This window comes from Gymnoscopelus microlampas (genome assembly GCF_963454915.1).
Source record: "Gymnoscopelus microlampas genome assembly, chromosome: 5".
Classification (NCBI taxonomy): Eukaryota; Metazoa; Chordata; class Actinopteri; order Myctophiformes; family Myctophidae; genus Gymnoscopelus; species Gymnoscopelus microlampas.
Window position 1 is genome coordinate 7,467,158 of NC_139942.1, and position 24,342 is coordinate 7,491,499.

The 24,342-nt window shown below is 40.5% G+C and overlaps 1 protein-coding gene across 2 annotated transcripts; it reads right to left on the bottom strand.

Moving 5' to 3' along the window:
- Nucleotides 1–1,104: 1,104 nt before the first annotated feature.
- LOC311045407 (uncharacterized protein) lies at nucleotides 1,105–24,070 on the bottom strand. Of its 2 annotated transcripts, XM_084057257.1 has the most exons (9): nucleotides 23,502–24,070; nucleotides 22,645–22,775; nucleotides 17,121–17,304; nucleotides 15,649–15,866; nucleotides 13,493–13,708; nucleotides 10,298–10,561; nucleotides 7,228–7,347; nucleotides 6,222–6,440; nucleotides 1,105–4,645 (listed from the first exon to the last, which is right to left on the bottom strand). In XM_084057257.1, the coding sequence occupies exons 1-9, from the start codon at nucleotides 23,905–23,907 to the stop codon at nucleotides 4,319–4,321; spliced, it is 2,085 nt and encodes a 694-aa protein (XP_083913383.1). In that variant the 5' UTR covers nucleotides 23,908–24,070; the 3' UTR covers nucleotides 1,105–4,318. The 2 variants fall into 2 exon arrangements, with proteins under 2 accessions (XP_083913383.1, XP_083913384.1); XM_084057258.1 differs by lacking the exons at nucleotides 22,645–22,775; nucleotides 23,502–24,070 and adding an exon at nucleotides 19,910–20,051.
- Nucleotides 24,071–24,342: the final 272 nt, after the last annotated feature.

Below are 24,342 nucleotides of genomic sequence, written 5' to 3' on the forward strand. Positions count from 1 at the left end.
AAGTAACTAAGTACATGTACTCAAGTAGGCCTAGCCTACTCATTTTATTTAGGCAAATATTATGCTTTTACTCCACTACAATTATTTGAAAACTTTAGTTACTAGTTAGTTACTTTGTAGATTTGGATTATTATGACAAAGCATACATTACCCACTTCAACCCTATATACATTTCGGCCATTTGAAAATAGCAGATCTACAAGCTCACAATGCGTAGCGGTGCGACGCATTGTGAGCTGGTAGATCTGCTATTTTCAAAAGATTTTTGTATACGTTTGAAAACTTGAAATGGGACATTCTGCATAAGGAGTACTTTTACTTTTGACACTTTAAGTACATTTTGATGCCAATACTTTTGTACTTTTACTCAAGTACATTTTGAACGCCGGACTTTTACTTGTAACAGAGTATTTCTACATTGCAGTATTGATACTTTTACTTAAGTAAAAACAAAGACTTTTTCCACCACTGGTTCTAGGTCTAATCTGCAAGCACAAGAGCAGGTGGTGGAAGCAGCTCCCATGTAGTTCCTGGGTAACCTCGCGTCACCAGTCTTTCCACCTCGGAGGAAAAGTTCCTGGGTGCTCATATACCATCTTTCTTTCCCTATAAGGCAGACATAATCAGATCTATTCTTACCAACCAATCACAGGGTGTTTTAATCCAATGAGCATCCTGCATTCAGCATCCATGTTTCTGTCCTAGTATATCCTATCTCCTTCTCATCTGTATTTAAACAGTGACCAGTTACACACATGTGTCCAGTAGCTGGTCAGTGTGACCCTTCTAGATATCATGTGTGACGTCATGTTTCATCATTCTTAATATAGCACTTAAAGCAGACAATGATGACGCAATCTACCAGTGGTGTAAAGTAACTAAGTACATTTACTCAAGTACTGTACAGTCAGCATGACCACATGACATATTCGGGTGTAGCTGCAGTGGAAGAAGAGGCTTCATGGGGTGTGTAATTGATAGAAAACAAGTACTTGTTTGGGTGTACTACTTTAAATAAACAGTGATGATTTTACAGTGTAGATTGGGGTCCCAGAGATCAAAATCATATCAAACCTAGGGGTGCTTCATATGAAAAAGCAGACATTGCCGGGTATACGTTTTATTCATGTTGGTTAGCAGTAAGACATGGTACAGTATTTACAGTATTTAGTACAGTACGGTACAGCAACCTCAGCAGCATTACTCATGTGTTTTAAACAACAGAATATACAGGATTAATTCAACATCGTTAACAGCCAAACCGCTCAGTTCGGCGAGTTCATTAAAGTGTCCATTCATTAAGCCTGCAAATCTGGGACTTATTGCAACGTGATTTAAAACCAATGTGTATGGTAGAGTATGTTAATACTCGATTGGATAAAACATGTATCAACCAGCATGTTACTCGACATTGGAAAAACAAAAAGAATCCTGTAAATTAGATTGGAGGCTATATCATATGTCAGTATGTAGTGACTAAACTTTTGCATTGTTTTGCTAGTTGTACGCGTTGAGAATCATAACGGTTATACAACCCCAGCCTCCGTATTCTGGGAAAAACCTTTGCAGAATGCAGAGTGCTGGGATGCGTTGTGAGCTTGTCGATCTGCTATTTTCAGCGAAGATATTTAATGTGGAGCAAAAACTGAAAGGTTACTAGTATAGAGCCCTGAGGGAACTCAGCTCAACAACATGATGGGGTTTAAGTGGTTAACACGCTCTAAGAAATGGATGTCATGGCTCTATTCACAGCAGCCATACTATGAAGACATTCACAGGTGTTACCAATGATACTAATGAAGGCTCTGTTCCATTCTGGTCAAACAGAGTCAGGGTGCTGATATTGTGCATGTTGGCTCACTGGAAACACTCCAGGGACCCTCATAGGCTTCCAAATGGCCCCTTACAGGTGTGCAAGTGCAACTCTGAGAGTGTACAAAAGGAACCGTAAGGGTCCATTTGGTTCCATTTGTACACTCTCAGAGTTATGGGGGTCGTGGAAACCACTGTGCTACACTAAATGGAACAGAGCCTTCATTAGTATCATTGGTAACACCTGTGAAGGAAGTGATAATATGGCTGCTGCGCATAGAGCCTATTTTGAATACTTGATGAGCGTCAACAGACACACAGCAGTACCGTTATAGCCATCAGTGGACAGTAGAGGGCGCTCAACCACTATGAATGCAGTTTCCTTGAATCTCCCTGTCATGTCCGCCAATGTAAAAACGTAAGGATTGCAGCGTCATCACAGTGGTCATGTCATCTTTATCTGGATTACATTTAATCAATGCACTATATTAAAAAGGAGCACTTCACTCGTTTTCAACCTTATCTTCATAAAATTGGTCCTCACTGATGCTCATTATTAGATTGGCACCATTTTTGTCTACGCACTCTGTCTCGCTGGTGGGCTGTGGGGCGGTTCAGAAACCTGCCTACCAGTGACATCATTGCGGGTTTGGTCATTAAAAAAAAAGATTTCAATGGAACCTCCATCGATGTCATGAGTGTGATGACGTTCCACACGCTCATGGAAATGAAAACCGCTGGGCTCACTGAAATCACACAACTATTCACCTTGTTGAATAAAGAAATAAATAAAATCACCCTCGTCCATCGACAGTGGGTTCAAATCCAATTTTCCAGTACAGGTACAAAACAAATGTCACATAACTGTTTTACAAAGTCAAAAATAATTAGTGAGGACCAATAATATGACACGGTTGAAAATGGATGAAATGCTCCCTCACTGCATAACGTAGTGTATGCTACACAAAGGTGATTTATGCAGTGGAATCTGCATCAACTCTTTAAAATCACATGAATATCCATATTGTGGGACACTCGTTCGCCAAATATAGTAGATACATTCAGCATAGAGATTGGGTGTAGAGGGGGGGCCTCCGGGAGCCTCCGGTCAACAAAGAATACAATGCAAAACATAATAATGAGGGAATTTTCTCGAAACAGAGTGGTGGAATGTTCCTTTAACCATCCTTCAATGAACACAACTTTATTGGTCCGAATACGTGGAGCAACGCTCCAGGAATTTATTACTGAAGACAGCATGCACACAGACAGACAGCCAGCCAGACAGACAGACAGACAGGCAGACAGACAGACATAGTGTAGTGGGATTACTATTAATATTTGTGCATTGCTATAGAGTGTTTGTTCAGTAACAGGGGTCCCCACGTCTCTCCAGCTCTTTAATAAACGCAAAATACATTTTGGAGGTGGGTTGCCAATTCCAGCCAATCAGAAGAGAGAACGCATGGATCAGCTTCAGCCTATAATGACCAAAATAGGGATGATGAAGTTGTAAGTGATTAAACGGAGAAAGGTGATTAAACGGGGAAAAAGGTTCAAAAGTCAATGAAAAGTCTCTATATATATATTTTTTTTTTTTAACTCAATACGTTGATAGACGTCATTGATCACAATATATCATCCGTTTCTAAACAAAATAAAAAATAATCTCATTCACCTCATGAGTCTGCTTGTGAGAAAATCGGAATATTTTCCCAACTCTTCTGAAGCATTTGTTATTCTTTTGGAAGTTCCTATTTATAATGTAACTGAATCGGGTATTCAGTCGTCTTTGGGCACACCTCTTGTGCGTGTGTACACGCACATAGTCGCACAAACACACACACACACACACACACACACACACGTTTGTATTACTGTACTTGTGAGGACATCAACATTTTAGCACTGTAATTTTACAAATGTCATTTTTTAGCACTTTTCGCCATTTTTTAACCCTAACCCTAAGGTCAGAGTTCAATTGCGTGCCGGTGTCGCCTACACAACATAGCCAAGTACAATTCTGGAGTATTTCCAATAGTCTATACTTTTACTCCACTACATCTCAGAGGCAAATATTCAACTTTTACTCTACTACAATTATTTGAAAACTTTAGTTACTTTGCAGATATAAACTATTTCATTATAAAGCATACATGAACTACTTTAGCCCTATTTTATACCTAGGCTATTTGAAAATAGCCGATCTACAAGCTCACAACGCGTCGCATCGCGACGCGTTGTGAGCTTGTAGAGCTGCTATTTTCAAACATTTTAGCACTTTTACTCTTGCCACTTTAAGTACATTTTGATACCAATACCTTTGTACTTTCACTCAAGTCGATTTTGAATTCCAGACTTCCACTCGTAACGGAGCATTTCTACAATGCAAGTATTGATACTTTTACTTAAGTAAGAAAAGTGAGTACGTTTTCCACCACTGGTCCTCACAAAGTATAGTAACACAAGTCCACACACACGCACACGCACGCACACGCACACAGTGTTACGTAGCAGCGCGGTGGTCGGCGAACCTCTTCAGGTGGCACCGGAGTTCTGATTTGGTCTTGAAGGCCTTGCTGCATTCGCAGGCGTGCGGCCTCTCTCCCGTGTGCTTCATCATGTGCGTCCGGAGGATGGAGTTGGACAGGAAGAAGTCCCCGCAGGTCACGCAGTAGTAGTTGCGCTCGCCCGTGTGCTTGACCTTCTCGTGGTTGCGCAGCGAGCCCGACGTGATGAACCGGGCGCCGCACTCCGACTCCTGGCAGACGAAGGGCTTCTCTCCCGTGTGGATCCTCTCGTGAGACCTCCAGGAGTTGTGGTAGGAGAAGTCCTTTAAAAAAAAAGACAGCATGGGAGGGGGGGGGGGGGGGGGGGGGGTTGCGACGGTTAAATCAAAACTATGGATCAGGGGGGTCTGCTGGGACCCCTAGGGCAAGGGTTTCCCCAAGCTTTTCAGGCTGTGACCCTCCAAAATAATCATATTGGAACTGGGGCCCTGACAAGCAACTGACAAGTTTGACTCGGTTCCACAGATAATAAACATTGTGAAAATAGGAAGATAGGATTTTCTTTATTACATTAAACACTTGAACCCTAGCATCCCTTTTCTGAGGAGAACTTTAGCCAAAAATAGCCGACCTACAAGCTCGCAGTGCGAGGCGTTGTGAGCTTGTAGGTCGGCTATTTTTGGCAAAGAGTTATATAGGTGTAGAGGGAAAAAAGAGCAGCAAAAGTTTATCTGAAACACAATTTTATACAATATGGAGGGGTCCCTGCTTCAGCTCCCTCTCAGCTAGGGGGTCCTTGGCCTGAAAACGTTGAAGACCTCTGCTGTATACTACTCTACGTTGGTTTGTTTACTGGTGAGTTAGAACACAATGTTGCACATTAAGCTATCGTCTGGGCACCCCAAAAAATTATTTAGGGACCCCCAGTTTTTTTGAGAACCACTGCCCTAGGGGATGATCCTCAGAGTTACTACAGGGGGGCCGCCAAATTTTGTGATAGGAACGTTCTTATTTCTCAACCATTTGAACACCTGCAGCGACCCTATTATAGGAGGAACTTTTGCCGAAAATGACATGTAGTTCATCTCTCTCTGAGCTAAAGGGTCCTTGGCCTGAAAAAACATTGAAGACCCCGGAGCTAGTCAATTTTATCGATTCTAAAAAATAATCGCTAATCAATGTTTTAATAAAATAATCAGTCCCTATTTTGGGTATTAAAGGTGAAAAGTTTCCAAAAAATGTCCATGTTCAAGATCACAACACGTTGCATCACGGACGCGTTGCGAGCTTGTACATTGGCTATATTTCCTAGTTTCCCTAGAGTTGAGTGACTGTGTATAAAATAACGCTTAACTCTATAACTGCCAGAGTGTATACATTAAAAACACTCACCCACTGCCAGAGATTTTCTTAATTTTTCAAGTAGTCACAGAATATTTATCTCCAGTATGACCGATCCCCTGGTGGTTGCTAATCACTGAGGGTTTCACTGTGTGGTTTCACAAATGTCAACGAGGTCATCGCGATCTCGTTGGCATTTGCTGTCCGCCTTTGAAAATAGCATGTCTCGACCAAAAATACATAGTAAAAAAAAAAAATACAAGGTAATACTCAATTCAGTTGAGTTGCTCAATTCAATATTTTGATATTGATTTGAGCAGACACGCCCCCTTCCTATATGAACCCATCGAACTGCAAACTCAAAACTCCTGCAAAAACACACGTCCCGGCTTCTGGTGACCGATATTGTCCTTCTAATGGATGTTAGACTCACTGAAAACACACATCCCTGCTGAAGAAAATGAACCCAGAAGGGATTTAAGTGAAGCGATTCGATGATATTAAAAATGATATAGACAAAAACACACTTCCTGAGTATTCAAATCATTACATTTCTACCTTGTTGCAGTAGGAGCACTGGTAGAACTTCTCCTTGGTGTGGGATCTCATGTGCATCTTCAGGTAGTGGGCGATGGTGAAGCTCTTCCCACAGTCTGCACACGTGAACGGCTTCTTCCCCACGTGGAACAGGATGTTGTGAGACCTCATGTGAGACGACTGCGTGAACCTCTTCCCGCACGTGAGACAAACGAAGGGACGCTCCCCCGTGTGGGTGACCTGGTGATGGGGGGCAACAATAAGGTTTTTTGCTATAAAGGTTAGTACTATATTCTAATAGTAATCATTGCTATAGAGTGTTTGTTCAGTAACAGGAGTCTCCCTGTCTCTCCAACTCTTTTTTTTTTCAGGAAGGCTACAGAATTTCAGCCAATCAGGAGAGTATGCATTTATTAGCTTAACTCATTGAGTGCCAGAATTGCCAGAATTATTTCTGGCTATGTTGTCCCAGTGCCAGAGATTTTTTCAAGGTAAAAAAAAAGTGCTTAAGAAGCGAGATACAGCGTTTTTCAGTTATAAGTTAAACAAGGAGTGGATGGAGCTGCACATCTTCAGATAATGATATCTTGGGTTCTGAACATGTTTTTCAAAAAAAAAAAATATATATATATATATATATATATTTTTGACACATTTTTCAAAAACACGTCAAACACGCCATTGGCACGTTGCGCCATAGCGGTAAAAACACGTTAATGGCACTCAATGAGTTAATTTTTGTAGTGTTCCAGTTCCAATTTTGTCACCTAATTGTGTCATCACTTCCAATTTCACTTGTCTAATCTGTATCCTGTCTGAGTTCTCTTATCCTGTGTGGATCAAATTGGTATCCTGACTTGAAAATGCTAGTATATCGCAGGGACTTACAGGGTCCCATTTGTATAGTCCTTGGCATGACCCGGATGGGGAATCGAACCCCCGACCACATCTCAGAGCGAACACTCTAACCACAAGGCCACTGAGCTGGTGGGCTTTGAGGTGAGGTTACTGGGTGAATCTTTAGTACCTGGTGGGACTTTAGGTGAGGTGACTGGGTGAATCTTTTTCCACAGTCTTGGCACTCGTACGGTTTGGACCCGGTGTGAAGGCGGTTGTGGAGCTTCAGGCCCTGCAGGCTGGAGAACACCTGGACAGAGGCGCCAGAGGCAGCACAGCGGTTAAATGACAGATATAGAGTAGAATAAGTACGGTAAGATATACTGTAAGATATGGCCAAGAGTAGCTACACAATAGCCGGGAGTCAAAAAGAAGAAACAGCATCACAAAAACAGCATCACCAATGAACGATAGCATACTTCTGAAACAGTAACCTGCACTATTTTAGACTTTAGTTTAAAAAACGGCATATTTTATAAAATGCAAACGGCCTGCGTTTCTCCCTTATTAGGTTATTCACGGTAGTATCTACGGCAAGCCGGGAGCTCATACTTCAGTTTAACCCAGGGGCGGCAGTGGCTCAGGGGTAGAGTGGCCGAATGGGAACCGAAAGGTTCCCAGTTCGATCCCCCAGAGTTAGTGTTGAAGTGTCCTTGAGCAAGACACTGAACCCCTAATTGCTCCCGATCAGCAGGTTGGTGCCTTGCATGGTTTCCTCCGCCATCGGTGTGTGAATGTGTGTGTGAATGGGTGAATGTAATGCACAATCTATATAAAGCGCTTTGGATAAAAGCGCTATATAAATGCACCATTTACCATTTAACCCCAACAGCTGCAGAGCATCAACAATCAGCGCCATGCGATATGAAGTATATAACATCATAATGGATTAAGCGGGTCGCCTATGATGCCTATTGTTTGTTTTTTTACAGTATAATAGATGAGAAAAGTACAACAAGTTCAACCTGTTGCAGCATATCTACCAAGTTGTTAAATACAGAGTGTCTGGATGAAGAAAACGGACACACAACATTAATATTAATCTGCATTCATGGGTCTAATGTTTTCTTCTATGAAATCAACACTAAAGAGGACTTTTGGAAGGAGATCGTCAGGTCTGTCACTCTCGTCAACAAAGTCGTTAACAGACATGTCTGTTGTAACATGCACTGTATTTGTTAGACAATGTAAATGCTGTTCAGTTATCTAGTGCCAATAGCCTACATTTTGAGAGAGGAATTTATAGACGTCAACTAGGGTCCTAGAAATGCAGTTTGAATGTGGCGGTAGCCTGGCACTGCAGGAACTTGGTAGATCAGCTGTGTCCAGCCCCATGCAATGTGTTTTGGATTTGCTTTTTCAACTGTATTACAACAGAAAACTCTTAATATTCATGCAGTGTCAACAGTGTTATGATCATACTCTACGTCATTGGATCTCAAAGTGGGGTCCTTGAGGGAGTTCCAGGGGGTCCCCAGCTAAATGATGGATAGTTAGGAACCAAATGGACCCTTATGGGTCTGTAACTCAGAGTGTACAAATGGAACCAAATGGTAGTGTACAAATGGAACCAAATGGACCCTAACGGTTCCATTTGTACACTCTCAGAGTTAAATTAACATTGATTTTACTATATAAATTGGGGTCCCAAAGATAGAAATGTCATTGAATAGGGGTCTGTAGCCTAATGCATGTCTAACTGGGGGGGTTCTTGAAATTAGAATGGTTGAAAAGCACTGCTAGAGCCGTAAAAAATCTTCTCTTATGTGGTCCCTGGCATATCTTTTCAAATGGGGGTCTGCGGGGTAGTAAGTGTCAATTTGGGGGTCCTCAATATGAAAACGTTTGAGAACCACTGCTCAACGTGTTATTGAGGAATAGAATACACTGATATTAGGGTCACCATGCAGTGAGTAGAGTTAGCACAGAATGAGAAACAAAGTGTGTGCATTGTGTCAGAGTTGGAACATAAGAAAACAAAGTGCATGCTCATCCAACGGTCCTGTGCTGTCCAGGTACAGGACAAATAAAGTAGAACATGAGAAAATAAATGGCGTCCCGCACACTGGAATACAGTGCCTTGTTCAGTTGTTTGTCTATCAATTCACAATCATTATCCAGAGTCGGTCGCTGGGGGCAATAGTTTCCGCAGAGAGCTACAACGTTGGATCATTACACATCAAGGTGTGTCATGATGACCCAAACGTTGTTCCAATAAACAACTGAAAAGAGGAACTGTATTTCAGTGTGCGGGCGCCACTTGTTTTCTCAGAGTCAGAACATATCAGAACATCCGGTACCACACGTCCCAAAATCTTCTCCCTTCTGGCTCCCAAACTGTGGAACAAACAGTTAGACCTAACCTCGTCAAACTCCACCTTGGCCCGTAGCACTTGACCTCGCTTTGACGACCATGCAGTCTTATGCAAAGGTTAAAATGTAATGTAGATATCATGTTATTTAAACAGATGGCAGGTTCATGTGTTGACCTGGCATCCTATAGTTTCTATAGCTTCAATGTAGAGATTATTATTAATATGTTTTGTTATTATACTGTTTAGACCAGTGTTGATTTCATCAACTAAAACTATGACTACTTTGTTTCACTGACGAAAACAAAATAAAAACGAAATAAAAATCAAGCTATGAAAACTAAAACTGAGACAAAATATATTGACAATTTCATCAACAAATTAAAACTAGACTAACATGTTAGGGAGGGACTAGTGGAGAGGAGATCCAGTAGAACTAAAATACAAGTCATTTTATGCTTGTTTGCGCTCGGGTGTTGTGCTCTGAAAATAGCAGATCTACAAGCTCACAATGTGTCGCAGCGCGACACGTTGTGAGCTTGTAGATCGGCTATTTTCAGCATGCAACCAAGTGTAAAATCAGCCATTACGACACAAGATACATTTTAGTCGACTAAATCAACTGTAGATTTAGTCGACAAAAATCTTATATTTAGACGACTAAAACTAGACTAAAACTACAACTTTTCAGATGACTAAAATATGACTAAAACTAAATGAAATTGTATTCAAAAGACTATTACTAAAACGAAATCAAAATGTGCTGTCAACATCAACACTGGTTTAGACTACACCGTCTCTATGCATTTGAGGTATGCGTTTACCTCGCTATACTGTAAGTCGCTCTGGAGAAAGAGTGTCTGCTAAATTCCTAAATTGCAACATTACCTTCTCACACTCGTTGCATTCGTAGTTCTTCTCCTGCTCGTGCGTTCTCTCGTGGCTCTTCAGTCCTCCCTGGATCTTGAAGCCCTTGCCGCACACGGTGCATTTGAAGGGTTTCCTGTTGGAGTGCGTGGCCTGGTGCAGCTTCAGGCTCTGCGGGTTGGCGAAGGCCTTCTTGCACTTCGAGCACGGCAGCATCTTGCGCTGCCTGTGCGTGTTCTCGTGGAAACGACAGCCCTGCTGCGACACGAACATCTTGCCGCACACCTGTTAAGGGGCGAAACGATTGCATCACACTCGGTTCCATCACATTTGGAACCGTTTTCCGGGACCGTTTTTTCATCACACTGTAAATGGTAACTGGTGCATTTATACAGTATAGCGCTTTTATCCAAAGCGCTTTACATAGATTGTGCATTACATTCACACACACATTCATACACCGATGGCGGAGGAAACCATGCAAGGCACCAACCTGCTCATCGGGAGCGATAGGCTCTATTCACAGCAGCCATATTATGAAGACATTCACAGGTGTTACCAATGATACTAATGAAGGCTCAGTTCCATTCATGGGCAAACAGAGTCAGGGTGCTGATATTGTGCATGTTGGCTCACTGGAAAAGTTGGGGTCCAGGGACCCTCATGGGCTTCCAAATGGCCCCTTACGGGTGTGTAACTCTGAGAGTGTACAAATGGATCCATTGGTTCCATTTGTACACTCTGAGAGTTATGGGGGTTGTGGAAACCATTGTGCTACACTGAGGCCTTGGCTACACGTACATGGATATTTTACTAAACGGATATTTTAGTCCTCCGTTTTTAAAAAGAATCCCTGGCCACATGACAAAGATAAACAAAAATCCCTGCCCACACGTAGACGCAGAAACGCATCGATCAGCTGCAAGTTTCAATTTTATATCAGATTTTATATTTACATTTATTTTATAATTATATATACGAGGGGCCAAATACAAATACATTTGTAATCACATGTTAAGGCCCAATACTGCAATAGCTGCATTATTTTAATAGCATACGTGAACAGCATACGTGAACATAAACGAAAACAACATTCGCAACCATCGCCGGCCATTTTCATTTTTTTTGGTAATGTATCAGAGTGCAATACACCTCCCAACCATTGGTGTCGCATGGTTGAAAGCATCGGAAAATGGCCGGCGATCGGATTAAAATGCTTTTTATTGAACAATACGGGAGATACGGGTACTTATCGCGGTCCGGATCGCCTTGTAACGTCCGTGGCTCGGGGGTAAGCACTTTATGTTTGAAATCTGAACGTTTATGTACATGTGAGAGTTGGCAATGTAAAAACATCGAACACCACTATAAAGCAGGGACTCTCGGCACCATGCCTGTCATGGTATGACAGTCATGTTTCAGGGCTGAGTTTTACTTCATCGATTCATTCCATGGGCGGTCGTCTCAAAACTCCCCGCCCCACGCACCTTTTGAGCGGGGCACCCGCGGCCGCTCCATGGTCGCTGGATTTTGACCCGGGGCGATTGTGTTTTAGGCCGACAGTCTACAGACCCCACATTCAATCTGTGTGCGCGCCGTGTGCGCTACTCGGCGCAGAGAAAGAGGGTTTTCGTCACACAGTGAATGAGCTACTTTTCCCCACCACTGTCTTATTATTAATTATGACATTATTTTGCCATAAATGAGCGTGCCTTGTTTCATAGACTGTAAGTGTTGCTCTCTCTCTCTTCATGTATTATTATAATGACCATGAGCGGTCCGGTGTTTATGTATTATTATATTATTTATTATTATAATGACCATGAGCGGTCCGGTGTTTATGTATTATTATATTATTTATTATTATAATGACCATGTGCGAATGCGCGATGACGTCATCGTTTCTCAAAATCTCCGGATTACATGTCCACACAGATCCACTGAAACGCATGTTTTGGAAAACCTTCACTTATTTATCCGTTTACAAAAATATCCGTTTTAGCAGCCAAAAACACCGTTTGCGTGTGGCTGAAAGGCCCAAACGCACACCAAAATGTGCGTTTAGAAAAAGATCCATGTACGTGTAGCCAAGGCCTAAATGGAACAGAGCCTTCATTAGTGTCATTGGTAACACCTGTGAAGGAAGTGATAATATGGCTGCTGTGCATAGAGCCTATTAGGGGTTCAGCGTCTTGGGAGCCCGGGGATCGAACTGGGAACCTCGCGGTTCCCATCCGTCCGCTCTACCCGTGAGTGGAGCCACGGCCGCCCACACTGTCACAGCTGGCATGTGGACTTCACGTCTGCTATACAATTACAATGAAAGTGTTCCTCAAACTTTTAAAAATTCCATAACTCTGAGAGTGTACAAATGGAACCAATTGGACGCACAGAAGGGTCCATTTGGTTCCATTTGTACACTCTCAAGAGTGACAGACCTGGGCCTCTTCCTTCCTTCATTGGTGTTACCCATTATGCTAATGAAGGGTCTGTTCCATTCTGGTCAAACAGAGTCAGGGTGCTGATATTGTGCATGTTGGCTCACTGGAAACACTCTGCTGCACCAGTGAGTCTCAAAGTGAGGTTCAGGGACCCTCATGGTTCCTCGAGGGGGTTCCAAAAGGCCCCTTCCGGTGTGTAACTCTTACGGGTCCATTTGGTTCCATTTGTAAACTCTCAGAGTTGCGGGGGTTCTTGAAATTAAAAAGGTTTGAGCACCACTGTGCTACACTAAATGGAACAGAGCCTTCATTAGTATAATCGGTAAGACCAGTGAAGGAAGTAAGGAAGAGGCCCAATTTATTTCCAATAGGGCTGCATGCTGTGAATAGAGCCTATGGAATATAGTCTAAGAGGCCTAAATGTGATTTCCGATCCAAATTGGAATGGGACTGGTTCGATGCAGTCTGAACAAGGCTCAGCAAGGCGGTTCAAACCGGATTTACATAAATCCCTTTCCATGTGGTTTTCTGCTGTCCAGACCTGATAAACAATGTGATTACAGTCTGCATGAAGGCCAAATAATATGGTTTGGGCTGACCATGTGAACATAGCCTAAAGGATAACTATAACGGTATAACTACTGTAACTAACTATACTTATGTGAGCGTCCACACAGATGAACGATAACATTCTGTAAACATTGGCCACAAACATGCTGTGCAGTCCAGCTGTAACAGAGAGTGAGAGAGTATAGTTTGAACTGTGTGCACACACCTTGCAGTGGAAGGACTTCTCTCCATCGTGGGAGAGGACATGCTCCTTCAGTTCCTGCTGCGACAGGAAGCCGTCTCCGCAGAAGAAGCACATGAAGGGTTTGGCGCCGCTGTGCGTCCGATGGTGGGTCTTCCAGTCTCGCTTCAGGGCGAAGGTTTTGGGACAGTAGTTGCAGGCGTAAGGCTCGGAGCGTTGATGCACGTTCAGGTGTTGAACCTGTGGATGAGACGGAGATAACGTCACGTTACATTCGGACAGCGGAGAAAGAAGTACTCACAGGGTGGGGTACGCGCCGACATGAATGGCGTGCGGTAGATCTATAATAGATGTGTACGCACTGGTGTAAAAAGTACTCACATGTTTTAGAAATACTCTGTTACAAGTAAAAAACCTGAATCCAAAATTGACTTGAGTAAAAGTACAAAAGTATCAACATCAAAATGTACTTAAAGTACCAAAGGTTAAAGTACTTGTTATGAAGAATGTCCCATTTCACAAGTTTTCAAAAAGAAGTAAACAAGTAAAGTAAAAATACCTCAAAATTGTACTTAACTCATTCACTGCTAGACTTATTTCTGGCTGCGTTTGCCCACTGCCAGAGATTTTTCATAGTAAAAATAAAAGTGTACAGGATATGCAGACTTTTTAAGTAATAAGTTAACCAGGAAGTGGATAGGAGTCTAGATCTTCGAAAAATGATATCTCCTGGGTCTGTGGGTCAAATAAAAAAATATAAAAAAATTACAAAAAGAAAAAGATGGAAGAATTAAAATTAAGTTTTTTACGTTCTTGGCAGTATTGGTAATTGGAAATAATTACGTTTTTTACGTTCTTGACAGGGAACGAGTTAAGTAAATGCAATTATTTAATTGACATCACCGGTAGAGAGCAATTGTATTTTATTTATTTATATATAAGGCCTTGTGTGGTAAGCTTCCTTTGTACCCATCCTCGCTTTTAGACCCAAAGGCTACTGGACATTCAACACGTTCACAAACACACATTAGATATACCAGTCCACCTAAGAGCAGTGAACAAGAAAAGTCTGCTTTCATGTATTAACACATTGACTGCCTAGATCGAATTAATTCGATATTAGCTTATCATCACTTGCCTGCCAAGATCGAATTAATTCGATTTTAGCAAAAAAATAATTTTTCAAAAAATGTTCAATTTTTTTTATTTTTTTTTGACCCAAAGACCAAGGAGACATGAATTTTCGAAGATCTTTACTCTCATCCACTTCCTTGTTAACTTAAAAATTAAAAATGTTGTATCTCGGCTCCTGAGTACTTTTTTTTTTCCCATTGAAAACTCTCTGGCATGAATAACAACAGGCAGTGAAAATAATTCAGGCAGTCAATGTGTTAAGGCCTCTGCAGACAGGGTGCGATTTTTCGCACGGAAAAAACGGACAATATCATTTTTTAAATGAACACATGGTTCTCAATGACTTCATGCACACCGGCTCCGAATTTACCGTGCGGCGATGCGATGCGGCGATGTGTTTTTTTTCCAATCGAGCCCAGTTTGATTAGCGCGTCTTTTCGCATGCGGTAAAATCTGATTGACTAATCGCACCCTGTCTGCAAAGGCCTTTATGCTCCACACAAACGGAACAAACTTCAGGACTCTCTGAAACTGGAGCGATTGGTCTCAAGAGAGATATTTAGGGTGATTCTTGAGGACACACTACATAGTGACCGCACCCGTTTCATGTAACACTATGTTTATTTGCATCCGTGACATTGTAATGTGAACGTCAAACGTTTGTTATTGTTTTTTATTATGTATGTGTTTTATATGCTGTTATCAGGGCGTCCTTTAACCCATTAAGACCTCTGTGTCATCTGTGTCACTTTAGATTTCTTTGGCTATTCAAAAATAGCAGATACACAAGCTCATAGCGCGGCACCGAGTGCCGCGGTATGAGCTTGTAGATCTGCTATTTTTGAAAAATCTTGAAAACATTTTTTGTTTTTTCAAAAAACTGTTAGGATTTAGAAACCATTTTTAAGAATCGCCTCAGGTCTTAATGGGTTAAAAAGAGAGCTTGCTGGGCTTCCCTCAATAAATAAAGGAAGAAGAAAGAAGAACAGACTAAACAGTGGAGGGTAGATCTCCAGGGTGGGATATAGGGTATATAGGGTACTCACCAGACTAAACAGTGTCGGGTAGATCTTTCCACAGATCCAGCAGTGGTTGGGTTTCTCTCCGTGGTGCGTTCTCCTGTGAGCCTCCAGGTGGGAGGTCTTGTAGAAGCCCCGGCAACACTCGGGACAGTAGAGCATCTTGCGTCCGTTGTTCGTACAGCGCCGGACTGGCCGCGGCTCCTCTTTAACAGGAACCCGGGCGCGCAGCTGGGGATGGTCCGCTGGAATGACACGGTAAATATTTACATCTGAGTGTGTGTGTGTGTGTGTGTGTGTGTGTGTGTGTGTAGGGCTGTCACGATTACAAATTTAATTGATTGATTAATTGTCACTCAAATAATTGCAATTAACGATTTAATTGCGTGTTTGGCATTGAACATCGGAACATATATATATTTTTTTGCTTCGTAATCTAGGCTTAGAAATATAAAATTCCACAGGGCAGATATGACATATAACTTAAATATGCAAAGAAATCATTAACATATTTAATAATTCTATACACGTTTTTAAAAAAAAGGAGAAATAAAAATAAAACGCGTCACTTCGTGACACGTTGTAAACTTGTAGATCAGCTATTTGTGCTTTTTTTACATTCGGAAATGTGTGAGGATTTTTCAACATGGGAACCATTATGACGATTATGCAAAGATAATTGCTATTATCTCAAATAATTGCGATTAGACGATTATTATGTAATAATTGTGACAGGCCTAGTGTGTGTGTGCGCGCTGATTCTGGTGAGTTCTCTCTCCTGATTGGAAGAAACGTGTAACCCAAACGAAAATGTATTTTCTGTTTACTAAAAAGCTGGAGAGATCCCCGTTAACTGAATTCTCTCCGTCTCTCTCTCTTCCCCCTTGACACGGTTGAGACAGATGGCCGCCCAACCTAGATCCTGTCTAGTTCTGCCTGACGAGTCTTACAGTTAAGGTTTTGTTTCGTTGCCATTGTCCGAAAAAAAATGCTTGGTCAGGGTGGGACAGTGTTGGGTCTCTGTAAAAGTGTCTTGAGACAACTTGTTGGAATTTGGCTTTAATAAAATGTAATTGAATTGAAAACTAGGCTTGCAGATAATGTGCAGTCAGTCTCATTAAAGGTGGGCAGACATTCTTGTACCTATCATCATACACCAAATATCTGACTATGTGTATACTATGCTTTTTGTCAATAAAAACAGAAAATCAATCAATCAAAGAGAGTATCTGTAAATGTGAATATTCACTGAACTGAGAAACTCAATGTTGTGCACTTAAGAAAATACATCTAACAGCAACTTAGATGTTTTCATTTGTTTTATAAAAAAATAAAAAACAAATGTGTATATATATATTCCCCCCCCCCAAAGATTTGTACACATTTTCAGGATTTTTAAAAGAAATATCCAAAGAATTTTGAAATGACACAGATTTAATGGGTAAGCAGGTTTTTTTGTTAAGTATTGAAATATAACTTAAAACTATATGATGACTTACACACATACAGCCAGTCCTGGTTGCCTAGCAGCTTCCTGCAGTCAGTCAGTCGGACTGACAGCTGTCCGGACGGCAGGAACTCCGGGTCCCACTCTGGTTCTGATTTCGATCTGGACCACGCCCTGCTGGAGGACTGCAGGAACTCCGGGTCCCAGTCTGGTTCTGACTTGATCTGGACCGAGCCCTGATGGTTTCAAAAAGAATACACCCAGCAGGATTAACCCATTAACCAATACTGCCACTGACGTAAAAAACGTATTTTTTTTCCTCCAATATATATATATATATATATATATATATATATATATATATATATATATATATTTCCAAATTTGACCCAAAGACCAAGGAGATATGATTTTTTTTGAATATCTAGACTCCCATCCACTTCCTTGTTAACTTAAAAATTCTGTATCTCGGCTCCTGAGTACTTTTTTTTCAATGAAAAATCTCTGGCCGTGGGCAAACGCGGCCAGCAATAATTATGGCAGTGAATGAGTTAAGACCTGGCATCTGTGTCACTTTTTCATTTCAGCTAAAAAGCATTGTTTTACACTTTGGCTATTCAAAAAATAGCAGATCTACAAGATCTGCTATTTTTTGAAAAAAATTGAAAATGTGTGCAAATCTTTGAATATATGTATTATTTTAAAGCAAACATTAACTCAAATCTTTGCTTCTGGGTGTCCCTGCAACAAAATATTTTGAGATGGGGGTCCGCGGCCAAATTCATATCATTTTGGGGTCCTTGACATGAAAAAGTTTGAAAACCACTAATATAGAAACATACGTTTTTCAGAAAACCGTTAGAAGACATTTTGCAGAATCGGAACCGCAGGCCTCAATGGGTTAAAGCTAAATAACATCTCAAGACTGAAAAAAACCTGAAAGGCCAAGTCCTATTATGCGATTTGTCAATCAGTGTGAAAGGAGCCCCACTCACTGTTTCCTAAGCAATTAACTAGGCATGTAATGATTTATCGTAATCGTTTAAAAAACACTAAAACTGGTGACAGTTCAAATCTATTTAATTAAAAAAAGAAAATGCGATGCAAACAGCAGAGGGCGCAATCTGGCTGACATACAGGATCTTTGTAAGAGAATTGATTTTTTTAAAAGAGTTTGTTATTTGCTACTGTGTTGAAAAGAGGATAAGAGAAAACAGTATTGTAAAAAAAATGTTTTAAAGAAATACTGGATTTGTGTATTAAGAGAAATACAAATAAAGAATAAAGCTGTTATTAGGCTAACTAGTGTAATGATGCTATGAATGGATGATGAGGCAATTTTTCACCCATTAAGACCGGGACCGCATCTGTGTTATTTTTAGATTTCTTTAGGCTATTCAAAAATAGCAGATATACAAGCTCATAGCGCGGCACAGTGGGTAGAGTGGTGTGTAAGTGGTACTAAACTGGTGCCTAAAAAGTACCCAGTCCTGGGTAGGTCTGAGCTAGGCCAAGCGGGGCCAAACACTTCATAATGACTGATCACTTACCGACTTTTTTATTTAGAACAGGATATAGTTGTAAAACATTATAAAACCTTATAGATTATTAAACTAACAGTTATAATCTATTATAGTGTATTATAATAGTTGTAAAACATTATACTACTTTATAGTGTATTATAATCACAGTTGTAATCTATGATAGTGCGTTATAATTATCATAGTTGTAATAAATTATAATCATTTATATTGTATTATAATCAGTTATAATCCATTATAGTGTAGCCTATTATAATTATCATAGTTGTAATACATTACAATTTATATTGTATTATAATCACAGTTATAAGGATCCATTTGGTTCATACCGAACCAAATGGTTCACCCGCACGTGCACAGGTGATTTGCATTTGTATACAGGACAGTTGGCCACTCACCTAGATTACATTGTTAGACTAAAAGCAATGACCTCCACCTATGTTTACATTACAAATGAGTGTCAATGACCGGAGTCTGCTACTCGCATACCTGTGGATTTGAGCGGGGGTACTTTTGTGTAATGGAAACAGTAGATATTTTGATGCGTTGTGGTGTGGTGTAGTGTAGTGTGGTGTGGTGCTTAAGCTGCAATTGGAAAGGGGGCTTTAACTGTAGCCATAACATGTCCAGTCCAACAATCCATGTTCAGGTGTTTGGACAGAGATACTGTGATATTTAGATTTTGACACCACATGTCACATCCCTCATGAAGCCTGTAGCACTGATCTAGGATCTGATCCTTTGTACTGCTTACTATTGGTTGGTTGTCACTGACCTATAGGATCTCGGTCTCGATGGGAGACAGTTTTTTTTTTTGGCAGTGATGTACGTTCTGGTGAGGTCTGTCTGTCTGTCTGTCTGTCTGTCTGTCTGTCTGTGAAAATAACTGTTTGTCTGTCTTACAGAGAAAAAACTGTCTGTCTGTCTGTGAAATTAACTGTCTGTCTGAGAAAATAGCTGTCTGTCTGTCTGTCTTACAGAAAAAAAAATGTCTGTCTGTCTGTCTGTCTGTACTACAGAGACAAAACTGTCTGTCTGCCTGTCTGTACTACAGAGACAAAATTGTCTGTCTGTCTGTCTGTCTGTAGAGACCAAAACTGTCTGTCTGTCTGTCTGTCTGTCTGTCTGTCTGCCTACAGAGACAAAACTGTCTGTCTGTCCTATTAAGACAAAACCCTGTCTGTCTGTAACGTGGTACATGGTGCATTAGAAGTATCTCGCACTGTTTACAGTCCTGACTCCTGTGTAAACAAACAGTCAAACTAAACAAACATTAAAACATGACAACAATCTTATTCACCTGCAGATGCGACCGTGTCTCCATCATGTTGTTCCCTTTGGTTCCTCTACTGTTATTAACAATAACTCATACTAATAATGATCATAGTTCACAGAGGATTCATCATCTGTTTCTTAAGGGTGCTGCTAACGTTAGCCACGCAGCCACTGTTGCCAGATTGTGTGAGAGAAATAAGGAACCATGGGTCTGGGGAAACAAGCCCAAAAGAAGAAACTATAAGGCCACATGAGCACTTTAAACCTATATAGTACTATTATACTTCGGCTATTTGAAAATAGGAGATCTACAAGCTCAGAACGCAACACGTTGTGAGCTTGTAGATCTGCTATTTTCAGCCATTTTTCTGCTATACATCTGTGATTTTTTTTTTATATCTTGAAATAGAATCATCAAATACATGTTAATTTGGGGGTCCATGACATGAAAATATTTGAGAACCACTGCTTTAAATGATAATTATATATATTTTTGGAAACAAGCCCAAATACGAGACAACACTTGTTTAGAAACAAGGCTAAAAAAACTAAAGACAGGCCGAAATTCGCTTATAATAAGCCGACATGGCAACGCTGACTACACCACCCTTCACTTCCGGGTTAAGACCAAGGAAGATTTTGAAAGGAAAGGACAGAGTCCGTCCGTTCTCCAGATATATGACGTGACACTCACGGGTGGCAAAATCACACCGGAAGTTTGATGAATAACATTGCAGTGGATGGAGCCGGCTGGAGCAGCTCATGAACAAACATTATTTCTGAATGATTGAGACCATTGTAAAATAATCGCTTCAGGAAAATAAAAGAAAACATATCACACTTTTTTTCTGCTGTCTTGTTTTTCCATGTACACTCTACATAAATGTATTTAGGTATCCAAAGAGCAGAGAGAGTAAGATTCTCACTGGGCAGCCAGACTGATTGACAGTCACTGATTGACAGCTGTCTGCCAAACAATCAGTCAACACCTGTTGACAGCTCACACACGAAAATACCAAAAGTAAAAGTACTCATTATACAAAATATCCCAATTCGAGTTTTAAAATGTATAAAAATCTTTTGAAAATAGCAGATCTACAAGCTCACAATGCATCAAATCGGGATTTGTGATGCATTGTGAGCTTGTAGATCGGCTATTTTCTTACTGTGTGTTTTGTAATAATAATCAAATCAATGTAATACTCAATAATCAAATAATAATTAAAAAGTAATTAAGTACATGTACTCAAGTACTGTATTTAAGTACAATTTTGAGGCATTAGTACTTTACTCAAGTATTTCCAATTTCCAATACTTTTACTTCTACTCCACTACATCTCATACTTTTACTCCACTACAATTATTTGAAACATATATGTATGTATGTATGTATGTATGTATGTCAGACATTTTTTATAATAAAAAACCCCCGAATATATTATCAAACATCTACAATGTGAACTATAGTGTTAACAGAGTGACAATGACATCACATGAGTCATTGTGAAACAATTATGATTCATGGTCACACACTATTTCAGTAATATAATTAAATTGATATATTGTATTTATTTCATTTTATTTGAATGCAGGGTCATTAAATGAGTCCATATAAAACAAAATATGTGTTGAATTAACTGTGGAAAAAGTCATTGGTTAAAGATTGGAGTCATTGGACTAACAGCTATATCACAAAACTTGAAGAACAAGGCACTGGATTAATTAGGCTTGGCTGTTAGCCTGGTCCGGACCACTTTGTAGATTTTGATTATTATTATAACAAAACATACATTAAGAAGATAGCCGATCTACAAGGTCACAATGCATGGGGGGGGGGGGGGTTGCAGGGGGAGGGGGGGGGGGGACGTGTGTGAGCTGTCAACAGGTGTTGACTGATTGTTTGGCAGACAGCTGTCAATCAGTGACTGTCAATCAGTCTGGCTGCCCAGTGTGAATCTTACTCTCTCTGCTCTTTGGATACCTAAATACATTTATGTAGAGTGTACATGGAAAAACAAGAGAGCAGAAAAAATGTGTGATATGTTTTCTTTTCTTTTCCTGAAGCGATTATTTTACAATGGTCTCAATCATTCAGAAATAATGTTTGTTCATGAGCTGCTCCAGCCGGCTCCATCCACTGCAATGTTATTCATCAACTTCCGGTGCGAGTTTTGCCACCCGTCATATATCTAGAGAACGGAATTACTTTCTGTCCTTTCCTTTCAAAATCTTCCTTGGTTAAGACGGATTTACACTTCGCCTTATGACGGTGCCGCGCGCCGAAAATCGCAGCAATTTAAAGGGATAGTTCACCCAAACAATTACTTTCTATCGATTAGTTAGAAAGGAGTTTAAAACAAAGCAATGAATTTGAAGCAAACTTTAGCATATGATACCAATTATATATATATATATATATATATATATATATATATATATATATATATATATATATATATATATATATATATATAGGCCATTTGAAAATAGCCTATCTACAAGCTCACAATGCGAATGCATTGCAGTGAGCTTGTAGATAGGCTATTTTCAAATGATTTTATTGGGAGAACTTGTGAAATGGGACATTCTGCATAATGGGTACTTTTAGCAAATTTTTATACCAATACTTTTGTACTTTTACTCAAGTCAATTTTGAATTCCGGACTTTTACTTGGAACAGAGTATTTCATACATTGCGGTATTGATACTTTTACTTAAGTAAAAATTGTGAGTACTTTTTTCCACCACTGCAAAACATACATTAACCACTTCAGGGGTAGCTGATCCTGTTGTGTCTCCACCGCTGCTGCTGCTCGTCTCTCCATCAATAGGAGAAGAGGGGTTAGAAGTAGAACTAGCAGGCAATGGACTTGCAGGTCTTGAAGATGTGTCTGTCAAAATGAAAACAGTGTCAAATTTAAACCAGCAGGGAAAAATTTGGCCTACAGAAAAATCAGCGCTGCTTATAATATATAAATGCAGCTGAGCTTGTAGATCTGCTATTTTCAAATATTTAAGTACTTTTACTTTTGGTACTTTAAGTATATTATGATGCCAATGCTTTTGTACTTTTACTCAACAGTAGCTTAACACAGGACTTTAACTTATAACAGAGTATTTCTATATAGTGTGGTATTTTGCTACTTAAGTAAAATATCGGAGTAGTGGTAACACTTTACTTAAAAAGGTTGCATCTATAATGCATTATAATGCACTTATACGGCATTACAACACCCGTTATAACATGTTTAATATCATACAACTAAGGTAAGTGCTGGTCATAAAGCATTATAAGCTCAGTAGAATAGCACATTATAGCTACCTTAACTTAGTTAGTTATAAAGTGTCTTTGTTAGAAGGTGTTAACTTATGCATACTTATAAACATTTATAACAAGTGTTATGAAGCATAATAAGTGCATTGTTATAATACTTCATAACCCTTGTTATAAGTTGTTAATTATAAACATATATAACAAGTGTTATTATAATGCGTTATAAATGTGATTATAATGTATTATAGACGCAAACTTTAAGCAAAGTGTTACTTAATTGACGTCAATTCACCTAAATAATACAACGTAACTACTGTCCATTTTAAATGCTTTGCCCCCCCACCTTGTAGCATGTCGATGGGGGTGTCGTTGGCTATCGCCTGCAGGAACGCCGTCGCGGATTCCATCACGTTGCTTGAACCCGCGTACACCGGGCGAGGGCCTAGAATAGCGTCCACCGCGTCGAACCATTTGGACGTTTTCCGGTCATTTTTGGCACCGCTTTTATTGCTGCAGCTACGGTCTCGAACTTTCTTGTAGTCCTGCTTCATTTTCTGTATTTTCTCACGGCACTGCTTGCCCGTGCGCTCGACGCCCAACGTGGACAGACGAATGGCGATTTTCGTATAAACCTTTCCGTTTCGAATGGACCCTTCCAGCTCCTTCTGGATGGTTCCTTCTCCCCAGACGCAAATAAGAGCCTGGACGTCGTCGTTTGACCAATTTGTGGTCTCGTCCGTCGTGTCCATGGTGTTTCTGTGTGCTTTTCCAGGTTGTTTTTCTGTGTGCGACTGTCCGCGTCGCTAATAGTATGGGTCATATCACTCCTATGGGAGTAGACTGGGATCAAGTTGCTTTAGTTTGCAACGTTGCTGATCCGGTCCGGGTCTATACCGGATACGGAAACGCTTCTGTCATGTAATGTGGGCTTTCAAAGGACCGGATACAGTAGGCGGGCTCTAGACCGGAACACACTGGTTGATTCACAATAGAAACCGGGCTTCCCCCACAGACTGAGTGCCGCGTGAAGCGAGGTTACTATGGGGGGGAGTTTTAAAAATGGCGGTGTTGTGTTGCGGGAGCTCCTCCTCCGGTGTCGTCACCTCAGCTCGACCAATTGAGAGCAGCAAGTGCTGCTGGCCCCGCCCATGGGTTCCCATAACTCATGTTTAGTCAGAAGTACA